This window comes from Solanum tuberosum, unplaced genomic scaffold (assembly GCF_000226075.1).
Source record: "Solanum tuberosum cultivar DM 1-3 516 R44 unplaced genomic scaffold, SolTub_3.0 scf00227, whole genome shotgun sequence".
Classification (NCBI taxonomy): Eukaryota; Viridiplantae; Streptophyta; class Magnoliopsida; order Solanales; family Solanaceae; genus Solanum; species Solanum tuberosum.
In genome coordinates, this window is record NW_006239150.1 from 573,834 (window position 1) to 591,815 (window position 17,982).

General features: G+C 35.5%; 1 protein-coding gene across 1 annotated transcript in view; it reads right to left on the minus strand.

The window, feature by feature from the left end:
- LOC102584312 (uncharacterized protein At2g24330-like) overlaps positions 1-12,417 on the minus strand; it is a 19,050-nt gene extending 6,633 nt beyond the window's left edge. Inside the window, exons 1-3 of the mRNA XM_006356646.2 lie at positions 12,126-12,417; positions 10,282-10,557; positions 3,969-4,113 (exon numbers count right to left, since the gene is read on the minus strand). Coding sequence (XP_006356708.1) covers positions 3,969-4,113; positions 10,282-10,554 — 418 coding nt within the window. The 5' untranslated portion in view covers positions 10,555-10,557; positions 12,126-12,417. The remainder of the gene's footprint in view (positions 1-3,968; positions 4,114-10,281; positions 10,558-12,125) is intronic.
- Positions 12,418-17,982: the final 5,565 nt, after the last annotated feature.

The following is a 17,982-nucleotide window of genomic DNA, read 5'->3' on the forward strand; positions in this document are numbered from 1 at the left end:
TTGGATGATAAGGAAAACCCACAGCCACTACCCTTTGGATGCGCACAGGGTAAAACCCCCGCTCCTATGCAATAGCTCGCAAACCACATAGGAGAGGTAACCCGCACTAGGCCAGCCTGGTGCGACGAGCTCGACCCAAAAGGCAAACCTCTTGCTTTCGCTGGCAAGGGGTTTCGAACTTGAGACCTCCAACATGGAAGTCCCAAGCCCAAACCACTGGGCCATCCCGAAGGGTATGTGTATCATTTTACTTTTCATAAGAAAAACCTAATTATATGCGGTCAATGAAGTGTAAGAGTCATGAGGTCTCAGGTTCAAATCCTAACAAAGAAAAAAACACTATGACTTCTTCTCGTATGACCAAACTTTGGTGGATAGTGGAGCCAGCAACTTCACTTCTGTGTTAAAAAACATGAACCACTCTCTTCTCCCTTCTGCTTTCAATTTTCCATTTCAATACCTCAAATTCCAAATGCCAAAACTCAATAGTAGATGCAGCAAGAAGATGAAAAGGAATGGAGAAAGTAATTAGTAAATTGTTTCATAGAGAAATCGCCTGTCCAAGTACATAGGAGAATGAATAGACTAATGAATCAAGAAAAAGAAAAGAAATTGCTGGATTCAGCAACCCGGAAAAATTGCTAGGACCAAACAGCCAGAAAGTGTGTAATAGTCTTGATTACAAAACTATGGATATTAGGCAGCTCGGGAAGCTTCCATCTCTGAGTTTTGTATCTCTACTGGGTGTTTACAAGAGATGCATAGTTAGACATGACCAAGCTAAGAAGAAAATCATCACACTTAAACAGTGTTAATATTCAGAAATTACTGAAACAATGTTTTCAATGAATATCATTTGAGGTGATCAAAAGAACTATGTTGAAGACCTTTGACCTTCACATGCTCTGGAGTCTTCAGATATTCACCTGATTGCCAAAACGAAGTTACTCTTAATATTTCGATCTACACCTCCTCAAGAGGAACACAGAAAGGAGAAAATCTCAATGTTGAGGAGTTGTTATGTTATTGGAACTTTATTGTACTAAGCAGGGTTTGTCCAGATGATCTACAACCTTTTCACTTCTTAGTTTCCAGAGAAGAAAATGCAAATTAGACTTATCATCTTCCATTGTCACTAACTTTTAGTAAAAAGTCCATGGTCTTCTTTCTATCTTCTCATGCCCTCTGAACCACCATTACCAAATAAGTCGCATCAAGCTTTTATGGTCTTCACACCATAATTATCCATAGGGTCTATTTGATCAAATGAACATCCAATCGAACACCTTTTCCATTAGGCCAATCGTTACCTCATTAGGATTGGTAAGGTAAGGCCTCGCCACCACCCCCTGCTTCTACTTATTTTTTATTAATGAAAGGCCACTAGACACTGTCTAGTTGTATAAATTTGCCAAAATAGGAGGTAAAGTGAAGTTTTCCAGAGGCTCTCCACCCTTGTACTATCAAAAGATGACATACTTAATACACGGCAAAAAATGTTCATGAGCTACACAGAGCTTACCAAAAATTTAACAAACTAGAATAAAATGAGAGCATCTTCTCTGTGTTCCATAGGAGAAGATGAACACGAATATCCATCTAAACTTATCACGGATCCTCTCAACCAGGAGATATCCTTTGAACCAAATACACCAGATCCAAAATTACTTATCAAAAAAATGCACCCGATTCGAACTTGTTACAGCACGCAAGCTCCAACTTTTCCATGTTTATACTCTATTATAGGAAACTTTTGCGTAATTGTGAATTGAGACACCCTTTTTTTTTTATGACAAGGGAAACCCGCAGCCGCTACCCTTTGGGTGTGCACAGGGTAAAACCCCCGCTCCTATGCAATAGCTCGCAAACCACATAGGAGAGGTAAACCGCACTAGGCAAGCCTGGTGCGACGAGCTCGACCCAGAAGGCAAACCCCTTGCTTTCGCTGGCAAGGGGTTTCGACCTTGAGACCTTCAACATGGAAGTCCCAAGCTCAAACCACTGGGCCACCCCGAAGGGTCTGAATTGAGACACCCTTTAACATATAACTTCAATAATTCTCGACCTTCAGAACTTCTCAAATGCAAAATCATGAAGAAATGTTTATTTTATCTTTAATATATGACATGAGCTTATAAATTTTAGGAAACGCCAAAATAGAAATTTTAATGCATTTAACAGAGTAAAATATTGTCTTTATAAATTAATTATTTCTTTGTTTACTTATTTGCTAATATATATTCTCTACTACAAATAATTCACTCCCAACAGTATTAATCAAATACCTTCAGTAGGTGAAACCAATCAAGGGTTTCTTGATAAGTTAAAACAATATGCAGCTTGATGGACTCATTTCATCAACCTGAGAGAGAGAGAGAGAGAGAGAGAGAGAGAGAGAGAGAGAGAGAGAGAGAGAGAGAGAGAGAGAGAGAGAGAGAGAGAGAGAGAGAGAGAGAGAGAGAGAGAGAGAGAGAGAGAGAGAGAGAGAGAGAGAGAGAGAGAGAGAGAGAGAGAGAGAGAGAGAGAGAGAGAGAGAGAGAGAGAGAGAGAGAGAGAGAGAGAGAGAGAGAGAGAGAGAGAGAGAGAGAGAGAGAGAGAGAGAGAGAGAGAGAGAGAGAGAGAGAGAGAGAGAGAGAGAGAGAGAGAGAGAGAGAGAGAGAGAGAGAGAGAGAGAGAGAGAGAGAGAGAGAGAGAGAGAGAGAGAGAGAGAGAGAGAGAGAGAGAGAGAGAGAGAGAGAGAGAGAGAGAGAGAGAGAGAGAGAGAGAGAGAGAGAGAGAGAGAGAGAGAGAGAGAGAGAGAGAGAGAGAGAGAGAGAGAGAGAGAGAGAGAGAGAGAGAGAGAGAGAGAGAGAGAGAGAGAGAGAGAGAGAGAGAGAGAGAGAGAGAGAGAGAGAGAGAGAGAGAGAGAGAGAGAGAGAGAGAGAGAGAGAGAGAGAGAGAGAGAGAGAGAGAGAGAGAGAGAGAGAGAGAGAGAGAGAGAGAGAGAGAGAGAGAGAGAGAGAGAGAGAGAGAGAGAGAGAGAGAGAGAGAGAGAGAGAGAGAGAGAGAGAGAGAGAGAGAGAGAGAGAGAGAGAGAGAGAGAGAGAGAGAGAGAGAGAGAGAGAGAGAGAGAGAGAGAGAGAGAGAGAGAGAGAGAGAGAGAGAGAGAGAGAGAGAGAGAGAGAGAGAGAGAGAGAGAGAGAGAGAGAGAGAGAGAGAGAGAGAGAGAGAGAGAGAGAGAGAGAGAGAGAGAGAGAGAGAGAGAGAGAGAGAGAGAGAGAGAGAGAGAGAGAGAGAGAGAGAGAGAGAGAGAGAGAGAGAGAGAGAGAGTTAAAAGGTGACGGCGAGTAATCTCAATCCATTAAACAAACTGAGCAACATTATCTTATTCAAAAGAGCGGCAAAACATAAAAATGTCTTTTCGCCAACTATCTAAAAACTTACTAGAAGCTACCTAATGAAGAGTTCAACCCACCTAAGACTGAACATACATGTTTCTGCTTAGGCAGTTGACTTTACAATCTTAATATTATTTCAAAAACTCACCAGCCTTCTTTGTCACTCTACTTGGTGAATCCATTGACATGTATCTACGCAGTCAATCGACCTTAGTTTTATCATTTATTACATCAACTCATACTGGCATAAATAACAAAAAGATGCTCTTCCCTAGGTTAAAGCGCCCAAAAATTCTAAAGTCAACTTGAAAAGAGATCGACAGAGATTGAGAAATAAGTTGTGAACTGAAGAACACCACTACTCACATTATTTCTCAGTTACCTACTAATTTTTCCCACTAAAATCCAATCCTGGTTCACTATCAGCATCAGAAAGAAATGAGAAAGGAACAATTTATATCTTCTAATTTGATGAAGGTTTGTCGCACTGAAAAAAGAAAAAGAAAAAGCAGAAATGGAAGGAACTGCCATAGAATTTGAAATAATGTTATGTTTGAGAACTTTAGTAGCAGAGAACCATGAACAACTTACTCATCCTCGTGAAGCTTCTAACCGTCGAATATGTAAAAAAGGATAATCCGGGCAAAAGAAACATCGGTAAAACCCGCAATGCTCTCATTTTCCAGTTTAGCTCAAGTGATCTTGTTGTAATGACAGCATAAGCCACTGCAATAACCTGAATTGAAATGAACTCAATACACACATAAGTAATATGCACTATAACATACGGAAAAGGGATAAGAAAATTCGAGAAGGATGACATACATATAACATTAACACATTGATTGCAACATGATAAATACGTGTCTTTATATGTGACATCTGCAATTTCAATATACTTCACATACTTAAAGTATTGTTATAGACTCAAGCATGGTTAACAGCACAACCTGCGTACTTAGGTGCCGCTTAAATGTGTGCACAAAAGGCTACTGCGTGCAACAAGGCACTACAGTGTGCGCCTCATAGCTCATAAGCTCTGTTTTGAGGAGGGCATCAGTATTCAGTAAAAACACTTAACAAAATAATATTAATTGTAAAAGCAACATGATGAACTCATATGCTAGAAGCTAGGAGTACAAATTTATAACTATTATATTGGAAATGAATAATCAAATCTGAATGAGAAATTTAAACGTGCTAAATTTTAATATGACTGCTCCACATGAGTAGGATGATTTTTATTTCATGTATGCCACTAAATTGTAGTTTTCTCTAACCCATTGTCCATAAAATTGTTATTTGTATTTATGATTATTTTTTCTTGCATAAATATATTTTATTTTTCCTTCATTTGCGCCTTTAAATTGTTATTTGTACTTATGATTATTTTTCAATTTTCCTTGCATACATATATTTTATTTTTCCTTCATTTGTGCCTTTCTTCGGTGAAGATCAACTTTTAATTGCACTTCCACCAAATGCTCTAGTTGACCATGACGCTTTTTGCCTTTGTTTGAATTAGAATAGGAATACGCATAAAAATAGTAATAGAATCTTATTTGGATAAGGATTGTAATGTAGTGCTTATAAATAGGACTCAATGTAATAATGTAGATACAAAATTTAATAATATCTTATATTTCTCTCACATGGTATCAACACTTTGGTGAGAAATATTGGGGGAAAGAAAACAAAGTCACAGTCACCGTGCCTCAATTTTCTAAAGACTGTTTTCCGTCATCTTCTTCTTTCGGTGGTGTTGTGCAAAATCCAACAGCACCAAGAGGTCCCCCAACCTCTCGCAACCATAACCACAAAATTCCACCACTAGAAAACCTTCCATATGGCCCCATGCGCCGTCAGAAGCAGCCTCTCTGGCGAGATCTACACCACACGTCATACACGTGAGCCTCTTTTCGGCCACTTTTTCGAAAAGTATCGTTGAGCATCATTCTAGCAAAATCTGCAATCATTGTGCAAATTTCAGTGACTACTCACATCTATCTCTATTTCTGTTAGTATTGTGAAAAATGCAACACCACCACAAGGTTCAGCAACCTCCAGCGACAAATTCCCAACCAGTGTCGCCGGTTGCAGATCCCTCACGTGCCCTCATGCGCGGCTAGATCTAGGGTTCCAATGACTGCACCAATACCACGCAGTGGTGCGTAGGCATGATCCATATCATCTCATCTCTTTATTTAGAGATGATCCATATACTATATACCATATTTCGAGCACTTTCCAGCGATTGATGCACTGTTTTTGATAGATTTGACTTTCCCCCGGTGTATTCTCTCTGTTTCAAATTCACTTTTGCCGAAGGGATACACAAATATTTAGGCTGGATTACAATGATACTTTCTCTCATGTGGCTAAAGTAGCATTAGACTACATTTTTCTATCCACGTTTGTCATTCGTTATTGGCCTCTACATCGATTGGACATTAAGAATGTTTTTCTCCCCGGTGAGCTTGAGGATGGAGTCTATATGGAGCAACCACTTGATTTTGTTGCTCAAGGGGAGTCTAATTGCCTTGTATGTCGATAACGCCGGTCACTCTATGGTCTGAAACAACCTTCTCAAGCTTGGTTGTGAAGTTCAACATAATAATTCAGGAGATTTGACATGGCTTATAGTGGAGTTGATCACTCTGTGTTTTATTGACATTTTGCACCAAATCTGTACAATTATTTGATGGTTTATGTTGACAATATTGCTCTCACTGCAATGGTCAAGATGGTATCATTAATTTGAAACAATCTCTTTCAACATTTCCAGACAAAGACCTCGGTAAACTGAAGTATTTTCTTGGTATTGAGATTGCTCAGTACAGATCAAGTACTGTTATTTCGCAACACAAGTATGCCTTAGACATTCTTGAGGAGACAAGAATGAGGATGTAGAACCATTGACACCCATATGAATTCGAGTGCTAAACTCCTACTAGGATAGAGGGAGGTCCTAGAAGTTATAGACGGCTAGTAGGAAAGTTGAATTATCTCACAATGACTAGACCTAACATCTCTTTTTCGGTGAGTGTTATGACTTACCTCTGTATTAGTCATTGGGAAGCAAATGTTCGAATTCTATGATATATAGCTCCACATCAAACATTACTCTTCGAGATCGAGGCCATAAGAATATCATTGAATATACATACGTTGATTGGGTCACCCTCTGATAGACATTCGACATTTGTATATTGTGATTTAGTAGGAGGTAATTTCGTGTCCTAGAAGAGTAAGAAACAGTGTAATTGCTCAATCTAGTGTAGAATTGGAATATCGAGCAATGGTTGTAGCAACTTGTGAGCTAGTTTGTATTAAACAATTGTTGAGAGAACCAAAATTTGGAGAATCGATCAAATGGAACGTGTGTGATAACCAAGTTACCCTTCATATCACATCAAATTCGGTATTTCATGAGAGGACCAAGCACATTGAGATTGACCGACACTTTGTTAGAGGAAAGGTACCCTCAAGAGATATTGTTACAAATTTGTGAAGTCGAGTGATCAACTTACATATATCCTCACCAAGTCCCTCACTAGTCCTCATATTAGTTACATCTGTAACAAGTTCGGTACATATGACTTGTATCCACCAGTTTGAGGGGGAGTGTTAGAATTAGAATAGAAATAAAAATACCATATAAAATCCTATTTTCATATGATTGTAATGTAGTGTCTATAGATAGGGCATAGTGTAATAATGTAGATACACAATTCAATAATATTTTTCTCTAATATTTCTCACAGCCTTCAAGTGTTGCATGATTGGGGTGCCTAATAAAGTTAATATAGGAAGAAACGGAACAGACATCATCGAACATTTTACTGACTGAAATATGTGTATTTTTTGTTGGGAACTTCCACTAATAATTTTGTTGTTCTCCTTATATTGGCCTCCACTGCTCACTGGCAACAGGTAAACCATCTTTGCTTTCTAGTCTTCTAGCAATATGTCCATGGATATGTAGGTAAAAATTGAAGTAATTTTGCTCTCCATTCTTGAATACTCCTATGAATTTCAGAAGTTGTTCTACGTTGGAGGCCAAATTTTACTTCGATGGAATCTAATAGCGCAAAGAAAGAAAAAAAAAGAATATAATCTTTTAAGGAGTTGAAGAAAAGGATGTGCCTGACAACCAAACAAGGTCATAGACTTCTGCACTTACTTCCTTCATACACTTCTTGGAATATCTCAAAGTTTGTATATTGCTGAAAATAATTTCACAAAACTTTACCTGATATGCACAACTATTCAAGAACATTATTCAGAAATTCATCTAAAAGGCTGAGGTGATATTTTCCTAACAAATACATCTATCAGCCTACACAAGTACCCCAAAAGTAGGCAGAGAAAAAGGAAAAGGTGTGCGGCCAAGGTGCTCCCCAGTAAGGTAGAGACATGGTGATAAATACCAGTTAGTCTTTATGCTACATGAGGATGAGTTCTCTAATTTTCATCATTCAGTGAGCAATCTTTCCATTTCAGCTTTTGGTGTTACTTTAAGTTTTCTCAGTTACAAATCAGTTTTAAGCCATTTGTTTTAGCTTATAGAAAAAGTGCTTTTTTTGCCCAGTGGTTTGCCTTGGGACTTCCATGTTGGAGGTCTCAAGTTCAAAACCCCTTGCCAGCGAAAGCAAGGGGTTTGCCTTCTGGGTCGAGCTCGTCGCATCGGGCTTGCCTAGTGCGGGTTACCTCTCCTATGTAGTTTGCGAGCTATTGCATATGAGCGGGGGTTTTACCCTGTGCGCACCCAAAATGGTAGCGGCTGCGGGTTTTCCTTGTCATCAAAAAAAAAAAAAAAGCACTTCTTTAAAACTATTGAGGTGGTTGGCCAAATGACCAAACTGCTTCTGGGGAGAAGAAGAAGCAGTTTTTCTGCTTTTGGAGGGAAGCTAAAATGCTGCTTCTAGAAAATGTGCTTGAGGAGAGAAATGACAAAAGTATCTCTACAAAAATTCGTATTTACAAAACTATCTCTCATTAATTAAACCCATTCTCCTTTTACACTTGTCCATTTATGTAATTTGACACTCAAAAATGCTTTCTAAAAAGATTTGTCAAACACAAATTGTTAAAGAAAACCCTTTCCAAATGAGTTGCCTAACATAAATTGCTTCTCTTCAAAAGCACTTATATGAAAAGCTGTTTTTTAAAATAAAATTAAAAGAACTTCTCAAAAGAGGTACAGTTTTGCAGTTTGGCCAAACAGGCTCTTAGAAGTCAAATTATGACTCATGCGTATGCTTTTTTTTTTGATTTGCACCGGGTGTCCGAGTCTCTTTGAGCCCCGACTAATCCCGGGGGTGCACAGGCCCTCGGCAAGGAGTTTCCCGCAAGTGCGCCACGGTTAATTCAGGTTTTACCCAGTCCGATGGCCCTCAGAAATTGTTTGCACCCAGTGGGTTTCGAGCTTGAGACCTTGAAAGGGAGCAAACCCCAAGGCTCAAGTCAATTGCCAGCAGGCCAACCCCTGAGGGTTCTCATGCGTATGCTTTTTTTTTGATTTGCACCGGGTGGCCGAGTCTCTTTGAGCCCCGATAATCCCGGGGGTGCACAGGCCCTCGGCAAGGAGTTTCCCGCAAGTGCGCCACGGTTAATTCAGGTTTTACCCAGTCCGATGGCCCTCAGAATTGTTGCACCAGTGGTTCGAACTTGAGACCTTGAAAGGGAGCAAACCCCAAGGCTCAAGTCAATTGCCAGCAGGCCAACCCCTGAGGGTTCTCATGCGTATGCTTCTTAATTCTAATTCATCATTGTTGAAGTGTAGGAAAGTGAGCTGCTCAGATCTACCTCCATAAGTTATAAAACAGTAGTTGAGAAATATAAGATGATTTCTATGGTATGGTAAACAGAAGGATGCAATTGCATTTGATGCTCTCACAACCTCACCCTAGGGTTCATTAGAGGAAATATTAGTTCAGAGATTGGGAGATTGTGTGTCTTCCCTCATTCTTTTCTACTTGCTTTGTGCACTTAAGAGTCCCTTCACCTTACCCAATACTTAATCTCAAAAATCAGCTTCCATCCTTAGAACAAAAGAGTTATGTTCTAGTTACTTTTCACAAATCAGAACAGTCTCAAATTGGCTACTGAGCTTTCTGCTATTCTCAACCCACAAAGGACTATTTTCCACCATTATTTCAGCAACAAGAAAAGCTCCAAATCAGCCATAAAATCTCATTCCCTCTACTGAATCTAGAAGAGTTATTGCATCTTATCATAGTAATATCTTGTATCTAGAACTATTTTATCACTATCCCCTGTCCCAAACCAGCTAACATTTTTCTTCCAAGAGTTAAGACGAATTTGTCGACGACTTAATCTACTAACTATAATCTTTTTTAAATATTGATAAAGAGAAGTTCACAACTTTTGCGTACAATAGACCCTTGTAGTCCGGCCCTTCCCTGGACCCGCGCATAGCTGGAGCTTATTGCACTGGGCTGCCCTTTTTTTTAGAAGTTCGATGCTTCTCATGTGATTTCTAAGTTACTAAACAGTATTCTGAAAGACGAACAAATCCATAATCGATCACACCAAAATAGGTAAAATTTCCCCTCAATAAAAATGGGAGCATAACTAAATTGGGAATAGAGAGAAAAAGATGTAATAGAAAAACATCTAGCACAATTAATTGGATAATCATGCCACGTCTGACATGTTGTGGCAACAAAACCTGAATATAAAGGAAACAATTTTTCTTTGTAAAAGAAGACAAACTGAATATGTCAAATGTCGAGTGATCAGTAATGGAAAGATAGGTGATAGAAAAAGCAATTTACAGTCTTTGGAAAGATAAGAGATTTTCAGGATACAGGGTTTCAGGCTCTTGTTTCTTTTAATCAGGACGCACTACAACAGTAGAATACAAAAATAGTAGCATTACCTCGAAAAGTACAGAAAGTATAATGAGATGCCTACTCATCCTTCTCCAACTATGAGATCGCTTAACTGTTCTGGCAATAACAGCAGCCTCCTCCTTGGAAATATGTTGCAATCTCTTCTCAAAGTCATCTTTGTGTGAACCAAATAGACTGTTCCACATTCTTGACAGTAGTCCCTTTTTCTTTTTCTTTTTTGTCTTTGCCTCATTATCTGTAGATGTGACAGGTGCAGTGCCAGCAGTATCACCAAGATCATTTTCAGACTCTGTAGCCATTTCCTACAAGTTAAAAATGAAAACCACGACCATGAAGGGAGGAGAGACACAACGAGTGGGAAAAGATAGGCCAAATGAGCCTATAGTTTAATGATATAATGACTTATTAGTGCACACAAAATTCATATTGTAAAAAGTGGCGTACACAAATTTATCAGAAGAGGTGTCGGCATTTAAAGATGTGAACAAATGAACAAAACCATTATTAAAAAGTTCAATTCACATACATAAATATAATTTCCTCAACAAGATTAAAAAAAAAAAGCAAAAAAAAAAAAGAACTGAATTTATGTCTTTCACCCTACAAAATCATTGCAAGCCTTCCAACCGCTGGAGAAGACTGAATAGTGTCTTTTTCTAATTAAGGTAACCAATTGTCTCTCCAATCCACCAATCCAGTAGTTTTAATACCTCTCTTAAAAATTCAACGAAGTAACGATGATACTAGATAACAACAGATCTATCTTAGTCCAAGCGGTTAGGTATGTGTGTTACCAAAGTGACGTTGCATGTTCGAACCTATTAATGTGCAACTCTAGATCTTTTTGTTTTCTTTTACCAAATGAGCCTTAAGAAAATGTATAGTTTTAAGACTCATTTGTTTTAAGAAAAAATAGAAGCTTACAGAATGTGCATAGGAAGTTTGAATGTAAGAGCTCCATCAGGGGCAGAGCTACACACACCAAAGGGTGGCCAGATGAACACCCTTTGTTGAAAAAAATTTCTAGATATTTTTGAATATATATTGATTGTTGAACATTCTTGACGCAAAAGAGCGAGATAGCCTAGTGGCTAAAGCTATGCAAATTTTCCTTGGAGGCTTGGGTTCGGCCCTAGGCTCCTACAAGTTCCTTTTTTATTAATCAAAACAAGCAAAGGACATCATTTATTGTTTGACTCTCCTTTTAAAATTAAAAAATAATTACTATTTTTTTTCATTTTGGGTTAGAAAAATTCAGCCACCCTGACATAAAAGTATGAACACCCTTGACAAAAATGTTGGCTCCACCACTGAGTTCCATTAAGTAAAACTTCAGCTTCACCACTAGATTAATAGTGCCTTCTTGTGAAGATAGTATCATCTGATATTATATATATATTTTTTGCAGATCATAGATAACATTGATTTGATCACAAAACTTGCATCCATCCTTAGACAATACCAACAAAAGTTAGATTATGCCTACTCCTTGTTTGTCTATGCACACCATTTAGTCAGCTTTACCGTTTAAAAGTATTACTATTGATAATGCGTCTATCATTTGCGCAGAGTTTATTGCTGCTTCATGACGATTATTCATTCCAAATGATGCATAATCCCAAATCATAACTTAACTCCACATAAAACATCTTAATTAAACCACTATTAATCTACTCCAATTGTAAGATCTCCCTTCTAAATTAATCCACTACAGCAACTACCTGAGATCAACTAGCACTTCCAAAATTCAAAAGAGGAACTCATGAAAACAAAAAAATAAAATAAACGCACGATTGAAACAAACGTAAACAAGCAAATTAAATCAAAAGAGTGAAACGCATCGGAGTATTATGCAGGAAGGGTATATTACCTGGTTCCAGAGTCGATCGCCGAAGCAGATTAATAATTGTAGAACTGTACTGTGTAAATTGCTGAATTCGAAAAGAGGAGGAGGAGGCGTCTGCACAGATATGCGTTTTGGGTGCCAACAACCCAGCAATATTCGTAGATCGGACCTTTTCTCCTAAGGGAAAATGAACGAACTACAGAAAAAATGATGAGCACGATGGCTGAGTTGGCGCGGTCGCCCCTCTATTTGTCATTCTCCAACGTATTGCACAGGTGGAAAGAACGCCTCTGTGCCTAATGAATATTCTTTAACCTATTTCTTCTTCCTTTTTCTAATAGATTTTTTATTTGTGCATCTCAATCATTCCGTTACAACTCCATAAGCCCTAGTTCTACTTTTCTTTTTTACTATTTTATTATTACTTTCTCGGTTCAATAATAGTTGTCCATAATTGATATGACACATCCCCTTAAAAAATAATAAATAATAGGAATAATATTACTATATTATCTTTTGATTTTATTAGAAATGTGTTAAATGAAAAATAATATTTAATAGCATGGGTAAAACAGACACAAGAGGTAAATTATTTGTTAATTTTTTAAATTGGACAAGTATTGTTGGACAACTATTTTTAGTATAATAGACAACTATTATTAGACGGAGGGAGTATAAAGAAAAAAGGTAAAATTAACTCTTGTATTATTGGAAATTGAGTGATTTCATCTTCAACTAATTTTTTTAATTATCAACTAATTTTTTTAATTAAGATTAAAGTCATTTGAAAAAAGTAAATTGCAAGAGCCCCGAATTTAGAGTTGCTTGTCATTTCAATCCAGTTCCAATAATGTATTTCTCGAAGTGAGAAAGAAGAATTACTTGAGTAGCATATTAGAATTTATTAAAACTTGATTCGCATCATTATGTTCGATAAAAGGAATATCAAATTGTTAATGAATGTTTTAAAATTATTTTTCAAAAAAAAAACTACATTTTCCCTCACTCACGTGTCGACATAATGGGGGATATTTTGATTGCAGTGGAAACCACTTCTTCTTTGCTATACTTGTGAGAAGTATTTTCTAAATTATTTTTCGCCAACATCAATCACCCTCATATTGTCTTTTTGCTTAAACAGAAGATTTTTATAAATTAAAGTTCATTCATGGACATACAAATGTAACAATAGTTAACATTTAAAACTTGCGATACAATGTATTCATGATTCGCTCTATATCAGTATATTAATTTGTGTTATTATTTGTTCATTCTATATCAATTCTACAGAGCCGAACAGATAAAACTCAAATTCTCATTTGTGTTATATTTTTTTTAAACTCTCACTATTTCAGATAAATACAAGACATGTATTTGCAGTGTGAGGTAATTTTCCCTAAATCGATTAGCAAACTTAGTTTAGATAAAACTTCTTATACATAGTAAAGAAGTAGTGTTTTCCACTTCAATCAAAATATCAATATTAAGTTACCAACCCTTGACATGAGGGTCAAGTCTTTGGTATCTTGGAAGCAATATATATACACACACAAGAAGAGTACTCTTTGTGTTAATTAATTAATCCACATACCTATAAATAACTAGCTAAAATCTTTGTTCTCCTCATCCCAACACCTTCAACAACTCCATCCAAATTCTCATCAAATATCAACTCCAAGACGTACATTTCATAATTAATCAATATGGAAAACTTCACACATTATATTATGATTATTGTGTTCCCAATATTCTGTTTCATTTTGTTATGCATGGCTTTGCTAGCGCTACGCTGCTACTTAAAGAAGAAGAAGGAGAACAAGACAACATTGATTGAAGAAACAGAAGTTAAGCACGTCGATAAAAATATGAGAGTTAAGGAAAATATTGTAAAAGGCCCCCACGGAAAACCGGAGAGCGTGGTGGTATCAATGGAGGAAAATTGTCATGTAGATGATGACATTATTAGGAAAAAGAAAGAGTTAGAAGCTCAAAAGAACATGCATGCTTCTTCTTCAAGTTAATTATGGTCATGTTGATGAGCATCAAGTTATGATTTCAATTATATAAACTAAAGACAAAGTATATGAAAATTGTCATATAAAAAATAAAGAAATTTGTCACATCAAAATGTTGATCCTTTGTTAGTACTTGTGTAAGAATAAGATCTATATTGATGATGATTTACACATGCCTATAGTTATTCTCTGTCATTCTTTTCATGAGTAATATTGCAACAATATATCAAAATTGAAATAAATCTAATTAATTAAAGTGACTCAAAATCTCTTTTCTTCTCCGTTCTTAAAAGGGAAAAAGGTTTGAAATATATTCAAACTTTGATCGAAATTGATGTAATGATACCGAACTTTTGAAATGACCTTTTACCCCTGCACTATTTAATAGTGTATTTTAAAGGTATATATGTGCCCACGTGGACATCATAAATATTGCATCATTATAAACAGTAACGTGTCCACGTGGACACATATATACCTTTAAAATACACTATTAAATAGTGCAGGGTGGTGAAAGGTCATTTCTAAAGTTTAGTATTGTTACAGCAATTTTGATCAAAGTTTAGATATATTTCGAACCCTTTTCCCTTCTTAAAATTGCCTAAATCTTGAGTTGTCAATTTCAGCTGCCCAATATCAAATAACAAATGAAAAAATATGTTTATTTTGTTTTGTATGCAATTATGTAATTTATACGAGAAGCAACAACAGCTGTATTTAGTTTTTTCAACATCAAATAAATTTATACGACAAGATACGGGAAGCAATGGTGAGATAGTTTGGGGGTACTGAGAGAGAAAAATGAAACAATCTGTTATTTAAGAATTTTGAATTTGACCTGCCGCAAATGTGAATATATATCGTATGAAGCGAATAATATATTAAAAAACTAGAAATCTGGGAGGAGCTCATATCTCAAATTTGAGACTGTTTAGAGGAGATTTGAGTTGATCAAGATTGAAAAAATGTTGAGGAAGATGAAATGCTACATTATATAAATATTTGTATAAACAATGTATATCACATCTCTGATACATATTTATACATCTTATATACATATTTTATACATTTTTTTTGGATAACCGAGAAATCCGTCTGTGACCCGCCCTTTGGACCAATCACAGCCTTCTAAACCCGGTGGATAATGGACCCGCCCCTCTACCTTTCTCCACTATTTATATAATATCGATACATTACATGTACATGCAATCATCATTATTGAAAAATATTTTTATCGGTTGTACAGTTACGTAAAATACCCTTCTAAATAAGCTTCTTAATACTTAAAAAAGATCCAAATTTTTCCCTTACACTAACTATAAAAGCCATGTAAAAGTAGAGAAGATGACCAAAATTGTCCTTAATATATGAGTAATATTTTATTTTGGTCCTTAATATATTTCATTTGATTAAAATGGTCCTTAAATGTATTAAAAAAATATGTTTATTTTGATCCTTAATATATTTCACTTGATTGAATGGTTCTTAATGTATAACAAAGTTGTTCATTTTAGTCCTTTACCCTGAACTTAACCGGTTTATAAAAAAATGTTAAATTTAATTGTGAATCCTACGTGGCTAACAAAATTCACCAATGTTATCTTTTTTACTATCTTAAGCCTCATATTTGTTTGCAATTAATAGAGGTCTGAATCTGAATGGTTCAGACATTATGCCATTAAATGCGTTTATTTTTTTCAACTTAAAAATCTCTTAATGGTTTTGAATGAATCAGATGTGTGACAAAGTCTTATTTTCATTCAGACTCTTTTAAAAACATTTTTATTTTCAGAAAAAATAATTGTGCTCCATATTTTTTAACAAAACAATAATAATTTAAGTCTTTTCATTCTCCAACTTTATTAATTATCTAAATTATTTCCCTTAAACTTTTAATTTTTGTTCTTGCTACTTGTTTATCAAGAATTGATAACATTTATTGTAAATTTTTTTTTTGATTAAAGTGCACAACAACTTCATAAATATGTGTTGTTGAAATCGAACTATGATGTCTTTATAAATTTGTTTAAAATCATTTGAATGTATTTATTTTAGAAAAGAGTACATGGGCAAACACATTATAAAACATAGAGATATTTCACCTATTCATTTAAGATTAGTTTGTGTTGAATACTTTTTTCAAAAGAAAATGACTAAATTTTTTTCTAACAGTTATTTTTATTATTATAATTTATATGTGTAATTCATATAGTTCCATTTTATTTTTATCAAATTTAGAATATCTATTTATAATTCAAATATCTTAACGTTTATTAAAGAATGATATTTTTTTCTAATATTTTGTTAATGTAATATTTAACTACTATTTTATTTGAATTATAATAATTATTGTGTTTACAGATTAATAAATTATTTTATATATATTCAGATGTTTAAAAACAAATAATTTTAATCATTCAGTGGTTAAATCTGCAACAATATCTTAATCATTCAGATATGCATTCAGATTCAAACATTTTAATCTTAATGAAAACAAATGAGGCCACTCCTCCAAAGTACAATCATTTTCAAGATTATATTTAGACATACACATAGCAAAGAAGTAGTAGTGTTTTCAACTGCAAACAAAATATCAAAATTAAGTCTCCAACCCTTGACATGAGAGTCAAGTCTTTGGTATCTTGGAAGCAATCATAATACACACACCCGACCCAAGGAAAAATCAGAATCCACATATAAATAACTAGCTAAAATTTCTGTCCTCCTCATCCCAACACCTTCAACAACTCCATTCAAATTCTCATCATAAATAAATATACATTTCACAATCAATGGCTTCCAATTTGGAGAATTTCATACATTATTTCATGATTATAGTGTTCCCAATATTCTGTTTCATTTTGTTATGCATGGGTTTGCTAGCGCTACGCTGTTACTTACAGAAGAAGAAGAACAAGACAACATTGATTGAAGTCGAAGAAACAGAAGTTAAACACGTCGATGAAAATAAGAGAGTTAAGGAAAATATTGTTAAAGGCCCCCATGGACGACCGGAGAGCGTGGTGGTATCAGTGGAGGGAGATTGTCATGTAGATGATGACATTTTTAGGAAAAAGAAAGAGTTAAAAGCTCAAAATGTCCATGCTAAGACTTTAGGAGAAATAACTCCTTCTGCTCTTGAAGCTGGACATTCTTCTTAATTTTTCTAGTTTATGGTCACAACTAGGCACTAGCCAATGTTGAGGATCAAATCATGATTTTAATTTCTTTTTAAAATAAAGAAAAAGAATGTGATAAATTTATACAAATGTTTGATTTTCTTTGCTTTCGCACTCAATTTGTTTCTTGTATATGATATGATCAATAACATCTACATTAATAACATATATATATATATATTATTGTTGTTGTTCATCCTGTATTCCTATAATACATAGAACAAAAATTTTGAAGAACTTGATAAGAAACAACAAAGTTTAAAGAGTATTTTCAAAACTAGAAAATTAAAACAAGTAGAGAAAACTGAATATTAGAAACAATATACAAAATATTTTTCTTAAAGAAGAAAATCGTGCCCACTGAATGCATAGTGTCCCCTTAAGAAAATTATTCCTCTCAAGTACCTGAGGTTAATGGAATATACCTCCCAGGATAGAATGATCTTACTCACCGGTGTATCGGTACCTAAAACCACGGTGTCAAACGAACCACTCAATGGCAGTAAAGTACACTTAGAATACTAGATTTTAGTAGTAGTAGAAGAAGTCCAGAAAATTAATTCTATTAAAAATGAGAGAAAATCCCTCAATTTATAGAAAACAAAGGGTAGTGTGAAAATGTTCTTATTGTGCCTTACCGAAAAGGTCACAACCCTTTGGAAAAGTCACAATCTTTCGAAAAGGTCA